Source organism: Triplophysa dalaica, chromosome 21 (genome assembly GCF_015846415.1).
Source record: "Triplophysa dalaica isolate WHDGS20190420 chromosome 21, ASM1584641v1, whole genome shotgun sequence".
Taxonomy (NCBI): Eukaryota; Metazoa; Chordata; class Actinopteri; order Cypriniformes; family Nemacheilidae; genus Triplophysa; species Triplophysa dalaica.
Genome location: NC_079562.1, coordinates 10,664,121 through 10,684,225, shown reverse-complemented (window position 1 = coordinate 10,684,225; position 20,105 = coordinate 10,664,121). Strand labels below are relative to the sequence as shown.

The 20,105-nt window shown below is 39.8% G+C and overlaps 1 protein-coding gene across 2 annotated transcripts; it reads right to left on the bottom strand.

Annotated features, from left to right (window-relative positions):
- Positions 1 to 596: 596 nt before the first annotated feature.
- On the bottom strand, positions 597 to 20,105 carry zmynd8 (zinc finger, MYND-type containing 8). 2 transcript variants are annotated; one of them, XM_056734956.1, is made up of 19 exons: positions 17,149 to 20,105; positions 14,209 to 14,360; positions 13,315 to 13,536; positions 11,312 to 11,425; positions 10,809 to 10,901; positions 10,615 to 10,702; positions 10,466 to 10,521; positions 10,299 to 10,376; positions 10,082 to 10,197; positions 9,022 to 9,518; positions 8,530 to 8,667; positions 8,062 to 8,217; positions 6,954 to 7,508; positions 4,459 to 4,959; positions 4,165 to 4,358; positions 3,991 to 4,071; positions 2,751 to 2,829; positions 2,271 to 2,510; positions 597 to 2,073 (listed from the first exon to the last, which is right to left on the bottom strand). In XM_056734956.1, the coding sequence occupies exons 1-19, from the start codon at positions 17,171 to 17,173 to the stop codon at positions 1,904 to 1,906; spliced, it is 3,555 nt and encodes a 1,184-aa protein (XP_056590934.1). In that variant the 5' UTR covers positions 17,174 to 20,105; the 3' UTR covers positions 597 to 1,903. The 2 variants fall into 2 exon arrangements, with proteins under 2 accessions (XP_056590934.1, XP_056590935.1); XM_056734957.1 differs by having other exon boundaries at positions 13,315 to 13,458.

Genomic DNA, 20,105 nt, shown 5'->3' with positions numbered 1-20,105 from the left:
CTTTCGTTGAAAAAGTCAAGCGCCACGTTGGCGTGGAGGAGTAAATGCACCAAACATTTAGCGTGTAAAAGTGCGTCCTCTAGTGCGCAATTCATGGCATTACTTGTAACAGTCCTGGGAAGCTGTTGCAATAATATTTTAAAGGTAACGTTAGACGAACGGATGGAGAAAGTCTCTGGTTCCAGAGTCCAGTCTTAATCGGTTTTGTCCTGATGGTAGCCTCAAAATATTTGGTTATTTGTCTGTGATGTTTCTGTCTTGTCAGGCAAACATTTTTGTAAATTTAGATACATGCAATTGTCATGTTAATGTATTCCAACTAAAGAATGACTTGTATGTGCCATCTATTCATTAGGAAGATTAATCTTTGTGATATCCAGCCCTGAAAAGGTTATAAAACATAATTTAAGTCATCTTAAAAATTGAGAGACAATTTCTATTGTAAATGCTCTGCTCTAGACTAGAAATTGTTTTATTCACAATAAAATGTTTACTAAAATACTTCTTAGTTTTAAACAAATATATGTTAAAGACAATAGATAAACAACTAATCTAGGTCATACGTGTGTATTGCTCAAAGTAGGACTCGAATGTGAAACTTTTTCAGGTGTTCTTTAATACAGTTCCAACATACAAAAACTATTAAATTAAAATTAAGACCACCAGATCTTTATTAATATACAGTATGCAAATATCTATTTTTTGTTTGTTTGAAATCGCTCTTTTTCTGTATATGGTTTGAAATCACATATTTATGCACCATTAACATAAAATGAAGGAATGTTTCGGTTCAAAGTACAGCAGTTTGTTCTTCACACATTGAAAATAATGCATGATGATGAATAAACGTTGTAAGGAATCGTAAGTTACAACTAGCAAAGACCTTTGGTGTCATAAAAACGACAATGTTTGATAAATAAAAACAATACCCTCTTCCCCCACAAAAAACCCTGAAAACAGGAACAATGTTTACACAAAACATATACAGGTATTTCTGAAAGATCAAAAAAGAAACTGATTATTTGGTATAAACCAAATAATTTTGAAATGAGTAAGACAACATGACAGTGTATTCTGTCACTCATCATTAGTCTAATGCTACATTTCATTTGAAAAGTGATTTTAAATAAATAAAAGTGAACCCATGAGATCAGACTGATGTCACAAACATAACTGAAACATAACCAGGACCAATGAGGTGTACTGTAGATATCAAAAGGCAGCAAAAAATACTCCAAGGCATTTAAGATATATTACAGTATAACGCAGGTAAACAGATCATGCTGACTGTATTAATGATAATACAGTTTTACAACAAACCACAATCTGTGTCCACAGACACAATTCTACCAAACTGTGATGAAGTAGTCGTATTTTTTGAATCAGTGTTTAAACTTTTTTTAGCAATGTAATGACATAATAAAATGTAGTCCTCAACGTTTTATAAGACCAAATATTCTTATCGATAAACTGGCCTTGATAAGATATTCCAAGAAATACAGAACAGTACTATTTCCATCAAAAATAAAAAAAATATTTAAATCAGATCAGATATTCTGAATTTCTAATCGTCATCTTACAATCAAGGTGTTACCACCCCGAATAAGGCGGTATATAAATATGGCAACATTAAAAAATGTTTTCAAGAATTTTAGAGAAACATTAATAAACAGGTCTTTCTAGGCCCTCTAACTTCTTTTAAAATTAGATCAGGGAAATGTTTGGGTGGTTTGTGTGTCTTTGTCAGGAAACAATCAAACATGAAGTCAAAACGAAAAAATATATCACAAGAGCACAGTCAGGCAAGACAAACATTTGTTAAATAAAACTTTTTTTTGTAGTGAATAATCATCTATGTACACCTGTACAAAAGTAAGTGCTGTTTAGTGTATGTACACGTAAGCTAGGACATAGTGACAATGTCCTTGGATTTATCTCCTTCGCTCTTTTTATCAGCAGGTGAAGTTGTTACAGTCTCTTTCAGTGAGTTGGGTCCATTGTTGGGTTGCACGGGGGCTTTGGGAGTAACATCTGCTCCGCCTTCTATTTCTTGTTCTTGCTGTGATGATGTTGCTGGAATGCACAAAGTCAAATTATTCATTGAGACAGATAAACATACATGAGCATGAGTAATGATGTAATGAGGAAATGATGGCAGAATTTAAACTTTTAGGTTTTCTAGGTAAACTATTCCTGTAATAAAAAAGGGTCATTTTATAGTGGTTTTGGTTATAGTTCTGTAGGTGTCTGATCTCCACACTATATCTTACCAGACTGTGTACATGACTTCATGTGTTCAGGCCAGTGTGCTTGTTGGCAGGGGTAGTCACAGTAACTGGTGTTCCAGCAGCAGTAGAAAATGGCCTCCTTTCTGCAGTTTGCACACCATTGCTTCTTTTTCGTTTCATCCACGGCCTGCTGTTTCTCTACCTCCATCTGCTTCTTGACCTCGGACACGATTCGCTCTCGCTCCTGCTCAAGACTCTGTCTCATCTCGGCCATGGTCAGCTCTTAAGATCACACACAGACGTTTGTTTCGTTTGTTGTTTATACATGTTGTTTTGTTTGTTTCTAAAGCCGACATAATGAATTTGATCAATTTAACCCTCACTATGCCATCCCTAACCTCTGCATTTTTATTTGGTCTCCACCCTGTACAGAAACCTGTACACACACACCTCAGATCATGATGATGAGCTCTATTCTAAATCATAGCAATAGACAAGAAATTTACATCAATAAATAAGTACCTAAATTGTGCTTCATCTCGGATAACTCTTGTTGATGTAGCCACTGCAATTTTTCAATTTCGATTCGCAACCGTTTGATCTGTGAGAGAGAAGAAAGTAAGCCATTTGGTTCAGGTGACCAGGTTGCTTAAATAATAGTGTTAAGGGGCCTTCACATTATACAATAACTGTAACTATAAAAAGCAAAGTTTAAAAATAGTTCTTCATTTAGGAGAATAGGGTTTCACATCTCAACTATAATGACAAATACAGAGAACGATATTCTTTGGGTCACTTTCACAGTGATTTTTTCCAGCTAGTGAAAGAAAAAGTCTTTGGCGGATCTCTAATGTTTGGCTATTGATGATCGTGACGCAGGCTTTATGTCAGAATTATGACAGAATTTTCATTTTTGGGTAAAGTATCCCTTTGTGTTTACGGATGGATATTCTGTAACACTTACATACAGTATATCTGAGCAAGCTGGCAAAATTTATGCTTTACATCCTGGACATGATTCATCCTTCAGAGAGCATCCAGCATTTGCTGTGCTTTGTTGTTATATTTTGGAGAAAAGACGTTGGGGAACGAAAACATCAGCAACAGGTTGTAGTGGAGTAGGCGGGGCGAGACCGTGGTTCGAGACCGGTGAGTAATTGTTAATGAGCGCCAGCTGTGCGCGCACCGATCTCGAATCACGTAGGACAGGGGTGTCCAATGTCGGTCCTGGAGGGCCACAGTCCTGCAGAGTTTAGCTCCAACTTGGCTCAACACACCTGTTTGGAAGTTTCTGGTCTGATTTGTGAGACCTTGATTAGCTGTTCAGGTGTGTTTGATTAGGGTTGAAGCAAAACTTTGCAGGACACAGGCCCTCCAGGACTGACTTTGGATACCCCTGACGTAGGAGATCGGGAGCATATAAGAGAACGAGCGACCGGACCATCGAAGAGAGAGGACCGAGGCCGAACATGTTTGTATTTGTATTTATGTTTTGTTCGCCGGCGGTCGGCCGTGAGGGGCCGCCGGCTGTTATTACTTTATTAAATGTTTAAATGTCTTCCGGTTCCCGCCTTCTTCCTTCCCTACTTTGAATCTTTCTAGACAGGTCATGTGCTTTCATTTAAGTGACAGGGAACACTGCAGGACTCAAGCTTAAAATGAACATAACGATAATCACTATCGTCCGCTGGTGTGGACGCAAATATAGTTATCGTTATAATGTGAACGGCCCTTTATACTCTTCGAAGATATGAGTACAAACCTCAGCAATGGTGTTTCCTGATGTGCTCTTGGAAAGATCATTATATATCTCAGTCATTGTCCCTTTAATTGCATCCATTATCTGTTCAGAGTTTAAAAACGTTTAGTCAAGCATTTCAACATTTAAGAACCAAATTAAACCTGTTTTCAACATTTTCTTTCAGGAATATCTCACCTTGTTAGTGTACTTGGCGATGTCAGCTGCTACATCTGCAGATGTGGTGGGGATCTGGAAGTCTCCCTGTGTGGAGGTCGATGATGAAGAGCTAACAGTTGCTCCTGCCATCAAGGCACCAGAAGCCGGCGCACTGGTGACAAGAGTGACTGCAGATGTGGACGTGCTGTGTGCCGAGTCTTTCTGCTGCACAGCTGGATATACAAACACAAGATAACATGAGAAACATTGACATTTGTATTATTTTCAATAAATCTTGTCATTAAATATTGACCTATTCATCTTCATGCATACCTTTAACGGCTTGTCTTGTTTGATATCTGGTGCTAGAAGAAGGCTGCTGTCCTGACGAGGACGAGGAGACCTGCGCTTGCTGCTGTGGTTGTTGGTTGTTCTGCACCTGCGTTAACACTTGCGCCTGCGTGGCCGGCTGCGCTTGGCCCTGCTGCTGCCTCTGAACCTTCTGCATGTGCCACTTTTGCGAGGATGTCTGAAACTTGGTGGTGGGGTTCCACACCACGGCCTGCTGAACCACAGGCACGGTCTCTCTGGGCAGTAATGGACGTTGTTTCTTTATGGTACTGGTGGGGGTAGGTGAGGAACTGTGGGTGCTGGAGGTAGCATTGGAGAGGGTGGAGGTGGTCAGAGTTGTGCTAGCTGGAGCTGTTGCGAGGGGTAATATGTTCAGCGGGATCGGGACTGGGGACTGAGATGGGTCTTTGATGCTTGGGCTGGAGGACAGAACAGCCGGGTTCTGAGGCTGGGTAACAGCACTGGAAATAGGAGTGGATTTACCTGAAACCGAAGAAAAATGATTGATATTTACTCAACATACTGGCCCACGTGATCTTATGCTCAGACTGAAGTCTTTCATGTGAGTGATCATGATTTTAAACATGTTTCAATGGAACTAGGAAAATCACCGTGTCTACACCGGACGCGACAGGCAATAAAACTGATCGTGCGACACGACACGACAAAAGGCAGTAGAAACGCATTAGAACCCATTATAATTTCAAATATTGTCCACACTGGATGCGCAGCAACGAGACGCGTCGTGTCTGTCGCATCCGGTGTAGAAACGGTGTAAGAATTCATTCCCACGATTTATCAATATGCGAGCACGTTTTGCTAACCTGTTCCCTCGTTTTATTAATTCGTCGCCTTGTTTTAGTTAAATCAGTTTTATTAATCTTACTGATTTTATAAAATCGTACTTCCTTCTTCTGAGCAAGTTTCTCATCACAGTACTCAACTGTTTTATGCACATACGGCGCTCTGGAATACTTAATTCTGATCGGCCTGTCGCAACAATCCAAGGTCAGTTATGACCGCTCAAAATGCATGGTCACAGATACAGTATATGAAATATAAATATGACTATATATATGATATTATATTTACAAATGATTAAATCAAGCTGCGTGTTCTTTTTTGTGTGATTTTTGTGTTTTGATTTTGTGATCAGTTGAACTTCGGGATCCAAAATGCAAAGTAAACGGGTTTCCGCGCAGAAGCCTTTGCATTCATTACAAATCAGGTAATAAAATATTTCAAATTAGTATTTCACATTCAGTAACGTACTTATGAGGCAGTTAGCTGTGAAATAGGACTTATTTATCCCTTACGTAAAGTTTCTTTGTCACCTTAAAAGTCACCATGAAATCAAACAGGAAAATTAAGTTTTTTAAACAGTATTGCAGTAATAATTATGAATGATTTATCCGTGCACATTTTTTTTTTAATTCATTTGCACCTGTAATCTTTATTTAAAACCATTAAGCTCCCCCTCTTAACAATAAATCATCATCATATGACGTAATGACCCAATGGCCAGGCATTTTATGCCCTCTCCTTCAGGCCCAAGTTACAACAAAGCAATAAAAAATTATTACATTTTTTCTAATTTCATAAGCCATTTGACTCGGATTCACGATACAGAAAGAAGTCGCAACTTCCGTTTCATGGTGACTTTAATTTTGTTTTTATTTAATTAAATAAATAAAACGCGTGTATGATCTATCTAAAATGAGAGAATGAATTAGCAAAGCTTTTTCACATATGAATGAATCATGGAAATATCGTGGGGGCTTCGTACTTTTGATTTCTTTATTCGTAGATCTTTTGTAAGATAAAGGCAGAGTGCGCACCGAAGCATATTTAATATGTCTGAAAACGGCAGCTGTGGACACTTGGCAGTGTTTTTTCTCAGCTGAGGGGCTGTGGTTGCTATGACACTGCACATCAATAAAGTAATGTGTTATTAATCTGATTTCTCTAGGGCTTCGTTTATTCAACAAAATGAATATTGTGACAGTCCAAAGATATTATCTGGTACAGAAATGATACTCATTGACAGAAATATTAATGGTTTTCAGTGGTTTGTACATAAACATATGTTTGGAAAAGTAGGATGTGCTGGTTGGTTGGTGTGGCAGTTGTCCCGGTCCTCGTGCCCTGTGATTGGATAGCTACGTTAAAAGTGACAATGTGGAGGGTAGCGCCAAAGTTAAACATTATTCAACATTCGACCAAGTCACCAAACTAAGAATAGGAAAAGCTCTATTTCAAGTTATTTTCAATAAATTCCTGTTCGTTATGTTATAAAACTTTTATATTTTTGCAGGTGAAGAAACTGTTGTAACCATATCAATTTAATACCAATATCGATTTGCTTTCATGTTTTCACATAATGTGTATAAAAGCCTTTATTAGTTAAAAATGCTCATGAAAATCTATTTAATAAGACAAAGTTCTTAAATGACCCTGATAACTAAAGGCAGTCTCACCATCAGCTTTTGAGGCTGCAGGCTCTTTGAGTGCGGTGACAGCGGCTGAATCTCTCCTGGTCTTCTTCCTCTCTTTCCCTGCCTGCTCTTCCCCCAGATCAATGACCAGCTCTCTCTCTGAATCCGAATCCATGTCCACATCCACAGGTGCCGGTGGCCCATCCTCCTCCAATGTCTTGGGCTTCTCCTTAGAATCAGGCGACGCAGCACCCACTTTTATCTTCTCCGAAGGTTCGTTCTCTGATTCCTCTTTAGCAATAGGATCCACAGGGTTTGTCGTCTGGGTGGGTTCTCCTTTTGATGCCGTGTTGGGTGTTGTGGTAGATTCTGTGCTGTTGTCTTTGTCCTCAACGGCCGGTGCTGAGGGTTTGGTCTTTCTTTTAAGGGACTCTTTTGCGTTTTTCCCATCAGCTGGGGTTTTATTTTCTTGGTTGGACTTGGATTTCTGTTCATCGTCACTGGCGTATTCGCTGTCGCTGGAGTCAGACTTGTCAGATTCCTCAGAGTCGCTGTGCTCTGCACCTTTATAAACATCCTCTGATATTTCATCTATACCTGCGAGACAAAAGAAAAGAAAAATGTTATTCAGAATCAATCAATAAGAATTTGATTGTAAATTAAAAGGCTTGTAAGAATGTAAAAGTTTTTGTTAAAAATCTGCATTAAAAGTGTTCAAGCATAACTGTCTCATTGTTAAGACAAAACAGGAAATCCAATGAACATTAGGCACTTTACACACACATCTTGCCATAAAAATGCCGTAAAACAGCGTTTTATGTTTAGAGGTCAAATCAGTCCTGTAATTTGCCAGCGTAAAGAATTTTAACAACGTCGTAAAAGTTTGGTACTGATGTCATGTGTGAACAAAGCCATAACAATGCTATGAGGACATCTGCAGTTACGATGCTCTCTCATGTCAAAGTTTTTGTGATGCAGGGTGAATAGTAGTAGTAATAAAAACAGGAAATTGTAATAGGTGCATTATACTTAAATCAATATAGTGGATTAAAAGAGATTTAGAAAGTGTATTCAATGACAATGTGATGACCTCAGTCTTACAGGTGGCTCCGGTTCCCAATAACGCTGTCATATTTGCATCTGAACTCACCCAGCTGTGCTTTGCAGCTCTCTATGGTCTTGTCCAGGTTGAGCTGAAAGCGACTTCTGATCTGTCTCTTAGGGGAGGTGAGAAAGGGCTGCTGCTGGTTCTGCTGCTGAACGCTTTCACTCAGCTCCTTCAGGTCCATCTCTGCTTTACTGCGATCTAACAAAGAACACAGTCATCTCAGTCAAGAGTAAACACGTATACAGCCTCATAAATGACGGTGGAGTTCACAATCAGCAGTAGATCAGTTGTTGTGTATCAAAGTTTTTTTTTTAATTTGTCATTAAGTGCAACTAGCATTAGATTATGAGGGTACATGAATAAATAAATAAAAGACCTACATGGATAATTCATTCATGACAAACATTGCAGTATTCCATAAAATTAGAATTGAGTTAGGATTGCTCGGTTACTTTTAAGATCTATGAGATCAAACTTGAGTGAAAAAATGGAGAGGTGATGAATATCTACCAAGGTTGAGGTTCAGGATGCTGCCGGTGGTGGGGGTCTTCTCCTGTTTAACGGGGGTGCTGGGAGCTGGAGAGTGGAATGGTTTAGGGCTTTCTAAGCTGCTGCCAGTAAGACCTGCTTTAGGAGGAGCGGGTGATGCTGTAAGAGAAAAAATTAACGTATTAACTACACATTCACATTTTGGCAGATTAGTTCAAATTAAATTTCTGTCATCATTTACTTCCCCTCTAGTCATTTAAACCTGTATTCTTTCTTCCGCAGAACACAAAAGTAGATATTTTGAAGAAAGCACTGACCCCATTCACTTCGATTGTGCAATAAATGGGGGCCAGTAAACAACATTGTTTAAAATGAATTTTTTTTGTGTTCTGCGGAGGAAAGAACGCCATAGAGGTTTGAAATGACAAGAGGATGAGTAAATTATAACAGTTTTCTTAAAGTTTTAAACTGTATCATCAAAGCTAGCTTCTGTATTTTCAGCGTTTTATATACCAGTACAATCCATTGACTCCTCCCCTGTGCTGTAATTGGGTAAAGCAGCTTTAACATGGCTTTTTTCTGCAGTCTCTTGCTCTCCATCAGATCCCGTATGAGCAGAGGAGTTAGTGCTCATTGGTGAACGAGGCATGTCCGTTAATGAGATTCGCCTTCCAGTCCCGCCCCCTACAGTCCCGCTGGAGACCATGCTCTTGCCCACGAGCAATTTAGGAGATGCTGTTAAATCAAAGCTAAACTTGATCTTTTCATGTTTCTCGGGTTTGACGTATCCCGTGCCGGGGTTTGCTGGGTCCAAAAGCATCTGGAACTGGTTGTCCGGTGTGTATGGCGTGCGGAATGGAGCGTAATTAAAGACTCCAAACTTTTTGCGGATGTTTTCGACGTACACTTCCATCTCCTGCATGGCACTGTTGAAGATGCTCTTGGTCTTTTTGACGGAGAACGGGATTTCTTTAGACATGAGGTAGCAGTTGTTAATAGGAACCCAGGCCCTGAGAAAACAAACAAACAAACAATTAAAAATAAATACAGAATGGAACCGATAATTAATGATTGATGAAATATAAAAGAAATAATATCATCTATAAAACTATTTGTATATTAAATATAAATGCAATGATATATTTATATTAAATATATTTATAGAATATGGATATATGAAAATATAATGTACAATAAAATTAATATTTTAAAATATTAAATAATATAAATATTTAAAGATCAACTATTTCAATGTGTTCCCAATATAAAGCAGTTATGGAATAAAACGCATACATTGTGGTATTACTATATAATGGTGTTTTTTTTTTTTACCGATCCATGCCAGCCAGTACGTAAATGGTTTAATTTTCCAATGCAGGGCAGATAACGGAAATTTTTAGAAGGTTAACACTAACGCGTCACGTGCTTCCTCGGTAACACAAGAGACTGAGCTATAACGGCTCTGCACGTCAGGTCGAACCGGGCTCACGTGGAAACATAGCAGTAACAGTTTCAGACTGTGCTTACAACGATTCGGCACGATGGTGGGAAAGTGCTCATAGCTATATCTCACCTGTCATGCTGCCCAAAGAATCGAGCATCCACTTGTCCATCTTTGTCTCGAAGGGCTTTAGCAGGCCAAAATGGAAACCCCTTCAGCTTGGCCCATACCAGAGGGTGGGGGTTGCTCTGAAGCACACAAATATTTAATGTACAGATGGTTAACTCACACTTGTTACTATGTGAAGAAGGAATGTATAAATGCCTCATCGTTTTGTGAAGACACTCACACATGGTTCACAAAACCAGTTGTCTCTTTTCTGGCACGCGGAGAGATAGCACTCCGGACAGACTTCGATCTCATTCATCTGTAAGAAAACTGGTGTCAAACCAACCGGCACTAATTAGTGTCACTTATTTCACTGTGTGATTGAATATTCTACCGTACAGTACGTACTTCGTGTTCACAGATTTTTACAATAACTTTTGCTGTTGCTGTAAGTTTATGGTTGCCTAAGAGAACAACAAAAACAGCACAGATTTAACAAAACATAAACTCACCAAAAATTATCAAACAGAAGTGGAACAATTTATTGTACAACCAACCTCCGTTATAAATAATGCAGTTGTGCAAAATCCACTTAACATCAGCCAGGAACGCCTCGGTGGAGCCATACATTTTCTTTTTAATGTTCTGAATGATAATAAAACAAACACACTTCTGAAATGCTTTATAAAATACCAGACACATTTCTATAATATAAAAACGACTATTTTAAGGCATCAAATGCTTCGCTCACCTTTTCTAAAGTGCAGAGATCCATAGGATTAAATATATACTCTGCATAATCTGGATGCTGCTCCAGTGCCACTGGCTTCTGAAAGGGCTCCGTCTAAACAGAACATAAACAAAGAGAGAAAAGATCCTTTAGAATTAACAAATCTCTTAAGGTGTCTTTGCATGACTGTTAATGTCTCACCTTCACGCACTAACTACAAAGTTTGACATTTTGTGTCCAGTAATGCACTAAGAAGAGAGGGATGGGCCCAATAGTACCATTGAGAAGTTAAGGAAGCTTTTCATGTTTGCAGAATATGTCCATGTTTGCCCTATGAGGTAAGGTACTTAAATAACTCCAAATATTTCATTTCAGCTGGATGTCTACAACGATTATAAATTACACATTTTTCACCATTCCTTGGTTGTTTTTTAAATATAATCTCATAAGAATCACATCGCCACAAAGTGGAGATGACTAGTCTCTATACTGTGTGTTTCCTGAAGGAGAGACATGACACTTACACCTGGCTGTTTCATCTTCTGCAAAGCAAACTTCAGCAGGAAGGACAGCTGCTCCAATGTGAGCATTGTCATCGCTTTACTCTGAGTCTCTATGCATTCGGCAACTGTTATTTTCTGAAAGAATAGAGAGAATCATAATGATGTATATGAATGCAAATGATAAAGCATTTATTCATTTAGCGACTTACAAATAAGATATTTTTGTCGACCTGTGTTATATATCAATATTTGTTCGGATATTATTTGTTTTGTAAATGTTTGTAGTTTCTCGTACCCAATCAAAACAGGTTATTTACTTAAGATCTAAGCCTCAAATGGCTGTTTAGCTGGTTTACGTAGTCTGAGATAAAATGATTCCTATTTTGATCTTATTTAGCAAAAAAGTCGCTTATCTATGAAAACAGTTAGATCGATGCAGTAAATTAAAATGTATCGGCATATTGATAATGTTAAATCTCTCTGGTTCTCACATGTGTTGTGTTGATTTGCGTTTGTCACAATTTTGTGATGTTTCCGTAGTTGTTGTCACATAGTTGCATAAAATTAAATAAAAATCGTTTTAACAAAACAGTGAATTTTCCTGACAGAAAAGCATTTAATTTACCTGACAGAAAAACATTTCATTTTCACATCTTTTCAATATAGACAACAAACAAAAATGATTAAATAAAATAGGAAGGGCCAGATTTACTAAATAGGGGAAAATAGTGCAAGAGCAGAATAAAAAAAAAAGCGCGGATGGGATTGGAAATTTCTTAAATAAAGCCGCAAATACAAGCAAAATGACGATAGCAAACCTTATGCTGTGTCTGAAACCGCTCCCTCGTTCACTCCTACACTATTCCCTACATAGCGAATGATATTTGAGTAAACTATATGGGTAAGAAGTGAATGTAAATGACTGAGTGATGTCGGACACTGACATATATATCTGATAGTACTTTTGCAGTCATTCAAAAATAACCATAAGCTTATATTACACCTGTTTGGCTTTGTGGGTTGTTTTATAAAATACTTAAATTCATTTTCACTTTATTTGTTACATTTATTGTATTAGTTTAAAATAAAGAGAACAAAACAACCATCAAATTTATTCCCAGGCATGCTTATTTATCATGTTGAAATAATTTAATATATTTAAAATAAAACTTTAGTGAAGTAGGCGGGACGAGACCGTGATTCGAGGCCGGAGAGTGAGTGATAATGAGCGTCAGCTGTACGTTCACCGGTCTCGTATCACGGAGGAGATTGGGAGCATAAGAGGATGAGCGACTGGACTGTAAAGGAGAGAGGACCAGGCCTGGCTTTTAGTTATGGATTGTGTGTGTCGCCAGCAGTCATCCGTGAGGGGCTGCTTTCTCTCTATAATTCAATTGTTTTATTAAATGTTTGCCGGTTCCCGTCTCATTCCTTCCTTTTAATTGAACCTTATTACAAAAACATTCATTAAATCTGCGTATTCTTTAAAAGTATAAAATTATGTGTGTATAATCATACATTTGTGGCATTAACGGTCAGCTGTCCTACCGCTGATTCTAATCAAGCGATCGTATCATGTTGTATCAGGGGAAATAGTCAATGAGCACACAAAATCAGAGTGCATTGTGGGTAAAAAAAGAGTGAACGAATGGAGGGAATGAAGTAGTTCACTCTGGTTTCAGACAGCACTACAAAATGGTGCACTATAAAGGAGATAGAGAGCGGTTTCAGACACAGCCTTAGTAAAATTGAGTAAATTTATTAAATTACTCCATTCCCATAAAGTTTGCGTCTGAAGAGGAAACTCCTACAAATGCATATGCAAAAAGATCAGTCGCAAAAACACCTGTGTCCACACCTTTTCACCGCTAATTTTCGCTGCATGTCTTAAGTAAAAAGATTAAAACAGACAGTAGTTTTTTACACCAAAAAAGGCGTTTCCGCTGCGGCAAGCTGTTAGTAAATCTGGCCCTAAAAAACAAAGATGATTTATTTATTTATTTGAGCTGTCATGTCATAAGCACCTCACATTCAGGACAGAACCAGTCTCCTTCGGGCTCTGCGGCCAGTTTGAGGCACTTAGCGTGGTAGACACGTGGGCAGAGCTCACAGCAGAGCACCTGGCCCTCGCGGTGGCACACCCAGCAGTAGAAGTCATTCCGCCCGTCCTGCGGTACAACATCAACAGGGTCTGTGGTGAGTGCGGGCTGCTTCACATAGTAAAAGGGACCATGTCTTAGTTCTGACTGGAATGCGGGCGAGAGAAACAGAGGGTCGGGTTTTTAAAACACTGGTATTAAAGTTGACAGGACAAAACAAGCTGGCACAAAGGTTATCAAACAGGAAGTGGCATGGAAAAACAGAGAATGGAAAATGCAGACAGGTGAACGTTGAATAAGTGAAACTAGTACCATCTGAAACTGCCTTGATAGAGGTGAAAACAGGATGCAGAGGGGTCTAAATCATCTCCTCTACATTGACATTCAATTCAAGTTTGCTACTTTGGAACAACGCACATTGTGAAAAGTGTAATATAAATAAACTTGAATTGAATTGAACATGAATCATTGTCTGTTTGTCTGGCATTCGTTTGGCTGTTACGATTCCGAACTCCTATAAATAAGTTTTTCATATTGACCACGTTGAAGAATATAAAATAATTAAGACACAAGCAAAACCATGCATCGGATTTTGACAATAAAAACTAATGGCCAAAAAACGGCCTTAGTGGATCTATATTGGTTGATGAAGGTAATGAAAAATACCATTTAATCTTGCAGTGTATCACCATGTAGAAGCCACCCAAAAGACAAGAACAGACACACACTGTTAGTGAATGACTCTTGACTATGACACACGTGTGAAAGTCAGGCTCGCAGGACAGGAACATGGGTTTGTATAGGGAGAGAAAGTTGCACCTGATCTTTGCTGTTATTGACGGCTCCAGGTTTTTTCTTCTTTTTGACAGGACAGGAGGAAGGTTCGGATGGGGAGTGTCCATTAGAGGAGTGTGGAGGGCTGGAAACCTTGCGCTTCGAGGCAATCCGTTCTGCTGACCCTTGATCAGAGACTGCAAAATAATACCACAAATAACACACATAAACACATAGCAAAGACATTATAAATTGTTCTTCAAAATATATAGAGTATATACAGAGTTCAGCTTCCCTCATTTGACGTTATAATCCACAATTGTGAGCGTCTCACAATTCTAAGAAGTCAGCAAAACATGAAAACAGCAGTCGACCATTCAGGTAACGACAGACAGAAAATAAAGATTCAGGGGTATAAATGTAAAAAGAAATACGTGGCATTTTTATAAATTCAGTCAGTTTGTCTTGTGGAGTATATGTAAACTTCTATTATGTGAAATAGTTTATTCAGGACAGTACTAAATAAAATGAATATTACAATTCTATGAAACAAGTTACCTCTTATTTTGATAATATTATTCCAATTTTGCATATCCGGCAAGGGGTATAAGTCAGAGAATCACCGATTGCTGTTTACATGAATTGCCTGTTACAGTTTATATTTGTAACGGGGTGTGGTTGTAATGAAGCACACGACGAAATAGTAGAATTCAAAAGTCTTTAAATGAACAAACATGGAGAAATCCGAACACAACCAAATGTAACAATCAAAGGCAGACAAAGAACTAAAGAACAGACAGGGCTTAACTACACAGGGGAACATAATAAGGCTGAACAGAAACAGGTGTGGGACTAATTAACTAATAATGAACACAGGCAAGAACACAGAAGGCAAAACCACAACATTACACTAACACTAAACCAAAACAGACTGAAACTGTGAGAATACGTCCCCCTCTGGAACGGACGCAACGACAAGGTCCAACAGAGAAGGGAGAGCGGGGGCTCAGGAGGTGGATGAGGCGCAGGCAAGCGGCAGGTTATAGGGATAGGTAGCAGTCCATTCAGGTAGCAGGGTGGTCAGGACGGTGGGAGGAGCCAGGGGAGGGCCCGGAGCAGGAGGAACCTAATGGAGGTCCAGAGAACAGCCAAGATGACAGTCCATAAGGCAGTCGTCAGAGGGAGGTGCCAAGGTGGAGTTGGGTTGACTGTCGACACCAGGGGGCCGAGTGATGGAGATGACGCTCAATGACGAAGAGCCCCGGGTGGAGCTAAGCAGACGGAGAACGAGGGTGATCCGGAATACCACAGCGGAGCCAGAACAACAGAGGATGGAGGTGGAGCCAGAGGGAGGAGGAGCCTGACAGAGCCATAGGGACAGAGTGACAAGGCGTAGCCGGAAGATTGGAGTCCCAAGGCGAAGAATGGTCGACGATTGACCAGGCGGAGCCAGAGGTACGAGGGAGCCTGGTGGAGCTGTTGGGATGATGGGCCACGGTGAAGATGAGGGAGGCATAAGCCAAGGTGCAGCCGCTGGGTAGGAGGACCGAGATGGAGTCAGGGTCTTGGAGTCTGGAGGCGGAGATATGGGATACTCAGCCCTCGAGGTAGCTGGTGGCTGGATATCCCAAGGATAATCTGACCCAACGGTGCTGGCGTGCAGAGGGGTCTCCAGATGCCAGCAGACCCAGGGCAGACAGACTGGCTGACTACAACAGAGGAGGCGGGAGAGGGAGGCTGGGGTGGGACCTTCTTGGAGGCAGAAGAAGAGGTGCTGCGTGGACCAGCAGGCACTTGAAAGAGCTGGACGGGACCAGCGAGGGCTTCCCTCAAATCCCTAGACTTCCGCCATGACTCCTACAGTGATTCACGGAGTTGCTGGCGAACACACCTGGTCAGAAGCGTCTTGCGCCAGATCTAAAAAATACCTGTTGTGGTCCTCCAGCGAAAACGACCAAAATGGGAAATAAATTTGGGAAAACACCGCTTTGCACTTACTTTATGGTCTGTCTTTCTGTTATGGGATTTGGCTGTAATGAACGACGAAAGAGTAGAATCCAAATGTCTTTTAATGAACAAACAGAGAGAATTCTGAACAAAACCAAACGTAACACAATCAAAGGCATATAAGTGCGTCTACAAAATATCAGCTATTAAAGAAAGCTGTTTTCACGTGTTTGCATGCATAGTAATAAACCCCCTATGCAGAAAAACGTGCTTATATGGAAGTTTGAGACTTGCCGGGTTCCTCGCATGCAGTGAAGTCATCGTCAATACTCTGTTAGTAATAAAAAATGCACCAGGGAAACAGTCAGAAGCTGTATTTGTATGTATCTTCTCATGTCTGCAGTACCTGCATATGCAGCATTAAGCAATTCTTTATTTTGACGTTTCTACATCAACTGCAGGATTTCAGAGCGGACTTTTATGCATTATTTTACTATTACTTCCGTTTGGGACTTTTACTATTGCGCCGTGCACATAAACAAAACTGAGAGAAGAAGGTTAAGGAGTTTCCATGCATTGTGAAATCGTAGTCATGGGAAAAAAACTACCTCTGCAGAGCGGGTTTTGCTTAAGCCGTTTATGAGGTTTCCCCAATAAAAGAAAACCGCGTTTTACGCGTTTACATGACGCAAGGAACACACAGGGCTGAACAGAGGGGAACATAATTAGGCCGAACAGAAACAGGTGTGGGACTAATTAACTAATGATGAACATAGGCAAACACATAAGACAAAACCAAACCACAACATGGACTGAAACTGTGACAATATTAATGTTTCAATAAAATAAATGACAATAAAAATCATAGTAACCACTTCGGTAATCTAAAATACTTTTCAGATGTAATTGTAATTTGAAAAACAGTTATTCTAATTTTTTATTTTAAATGCGTAACTAAGTTACATGTATTTCGTTACTCCCCAGCCCTGGCAATACATCAATTAAATTAACTTCTGTCACAGAATTTAGGAATCTCACCCTTGGATCGTGTTGCGATTTCCATCCCTTCAATTGCATCTGACTCCGCCTTCACTTCTCTTCAGCCAAACTGCAAAAAAAAAATCAATGATGCATGTATTTAAATGGTTTCAATGGTGATAGGGTCACCTGTATTTCTGATGCAATTCTTTCCAGTGAAAAAACAATTTCTTAAAGGGTTTTTTCAGGGTTGAATGCAGATATAGTAAATGAATGTTAAATTCAACAATAAATAAATGAAAACTCAAAAATCTGGTGGTTTCAGCATTAAATGCAATAGATGGACATTTCACACCCTGAAAGATCCCTTTGACATCATATCTCCAGTCAACATAATATGCTTATTCAGTACTCTGAGGATCTGCTATTCCATAATGGAACCAACAGTTCACTTGATGCTGAAGAAACTGAACAGTAGGAACAATAGATCAGAGATGGGTAGGTGAAGCTCAAAATACAAAAATTAACATTTTATACTAGTGAAAAACAATGAACACTACAGATCAGCTTATATCCTCATGGCCTTTTTTGATAATGACTAAAACACATCACACTTTAAAAAAGATCCAGCTTTGGAGGATTTATTAACAGAAATGCAATATAATATGACATATAACTAGCGTTTTTTTTACCTTAGAATGAGCTATTTCTATCTTCATACACCGCAGGTTCCCTTACTTGGAATTCACCATGTTGTTTCTACAGTAGCCCTAAACGGACAAACTGCTCTACAGAGCAAGTTTTGTAAATGTTATCTCCTTCAGCAAAGAAGGAAAAATGTGACAAGTCCGTTGTACCGTTTCAGCCACCGTAGTGCTTTGAATGGGAGGGGTTGAGTGAGGCATTGGTTGCAATTCCCAACCTCACCACTAGATGTCGCTAAATGCCATACACTGGACCTTTAATAGTTATTCTAAAAATACAAAAGTTATTCCAAAAATCCAAATTTAAGATTAATCAAAAAAGAAATCTAAATCTACATTAAATGAAAAGACAATTTTTATCTTTTCCTAACATAAAAATATCTCAAAGTTACCCTCAATGCGCTTCCTTCCCTCAGATGAAAAACAAACCAGGCAACACAGCTTAGTGATAACTCTAACTCAAATTCCTACAAACATTAAACAGCTTAGACTGATGACCCAGAAATGTTCAGATTTTGTCAGCCCACCACTGTCAGTTTACGCTGAAAAGCAGTTATAAACCTCCCCAAAAATGTATATTTCTTGTGCGGCATACAGGCTTGAGACCTGCTATGCCCATTAACGTTTCGTATCGCATTCATTTTACAAGAATCATTTTTGTAAATGTTTCTAAAATACCATCCAGTGGTAAACGGAGAGAAGCAGCGGCTCTCCTTCCTGATGCTCGGGCCATTACCACACACACATGCCCAGCATTGCACAGCTCACCAAAGAACAGAGCTTATCGTCCATGAGCCAACCTGACCACAGTCAGGATAAACAAAGAGAAAATCACAACATTACTGACATTATTCTTGTGAATTTTCTTTCAGCCAAACAAACATAATTTCCTCATGAAGCCTGAAAATGAAATCCCTCCCCGATAAACCAGCAATCTCTTTGCCTTTCCCATGCGGTTTCTCTCTGTCCTGCACCTCCAACCTTCAAAGATGGGTGGGGAGGGGGTGTGTGGCAGCATGCACAAGGCAAACATCTGTACAGACTGAGCATTTGCCGTGTTGGCCTCCTCACGTCCAACCTACATGCACCATCCACTCCCCACACAGCAGCATCCAGCATACAGCTCCACTGACATAATCAATAAAGCGTCTGTCAAAAACAGCAAAATACAACCATACATAACACACAAAACCTCAATATATAATCTTCAGCACAATCACGTCAACACTGAATGATTCTCCACATAAAAACTGACACAGCATAATAACAGCATACCTTCTTCTTTACAGGCACAGTACAGATTCTTCTTAAAATCTTTTTTTTTCAGATATAAAGGCAGTGAGGGATGAGACAAAGATGGGTGCAGAATTTTCCAGAAGGGCCTTGCTCTCCCTGCTGCTCTCAGAGCGATTGTCAATCTTTAACCTCGGCTGTGTGCTGCCGATTGGTTTGAGAGCCACACGGAGGCGCGTGATTGGGCAGCTGGCGCTGTGTGGCTCTCTCCGCTTCCCTCTCTCTGCTGCAATGCAGGGAGGGCTGCTCTGCCGTGCACCGGGAAAACGCTCGAAAACCTTCATATACATCCCTTCTCCCGGAAAACGACCGGCTCCTGTGTGCGAATAAACACAGGATTTCGGACAAACATGTCAGGTGGCTTTTTTCTTTTTCTTCCCCCTCAGGCACTGGTGGCTAGGAGCGACCATTTTGATCGTGTTCCCTCCCTGTCGTGTTAAGTAAGAGTCTAAGAGAGCTTTGACAAATGAGTGACTCGCAGGAATGCAGTAAAGGTCTTATAAGCACCAGGAGACAAAGAAAAGGCTGGAAAATGTAATTGGAGTCGGAGTAAATTGCAGGTCTTGGGAATACTCCATATGCGATCCCGTTAAACCGTCAGCCGCCTGCCAAAAGGGACCTCGTGCATCCACAAATGTTTTTTTCAATTTACACAGACATGCTGTAGTAATAACAACAGGTCATTTTCTGCTACTGTACTAAAAGTATTATGGGTTACGATGATGAATGTACAATGATTTCCTGTTCTTTATCTCTCTTCATAGGATAAGACTCTTCAAGCTTGGCTAGACCACGAATAAAGGGACAGTTCACTCAGAAATATAAATTCAGTCATAATTTGAACCTGTATGATTTTCTTCTGTAGAACACAAAAGAAGATATTTGTAAGTAGGTTACCTAACAACATTGGCCCCCATTGACTTCAGCTGTGTGGACACTAGCAACTGAGACATCAATAACTTCTTCTGTGCTCCACAGAGGAAAGCGTTGTATGCATCGACATGAGGGTCGACAGAATTT

Excerpts from the sequence above, each read along its gene's own strand:
- zmynd8 (XM_056734956.1), bottom strand. The coding sequence starts at position 17,173 with ATGGAAATCGCAACACGATCCAAGG. Across the intron at positions 7,509-8,061 it reads GAGCTGCAAAGCACAGCTGG|GTATAGATGAAATATCAGAG; the intron begins GTGAGTTCAGAT and ends TTTGTCTCGCAG. Across the intron at positions 4,072-4,164 it reads TCGCCAAGTACACTAACAAG|ATAATGGATGCAATTAAAGG; the intron begins GTGAGATATTCC and ends AACTCTGAACAG.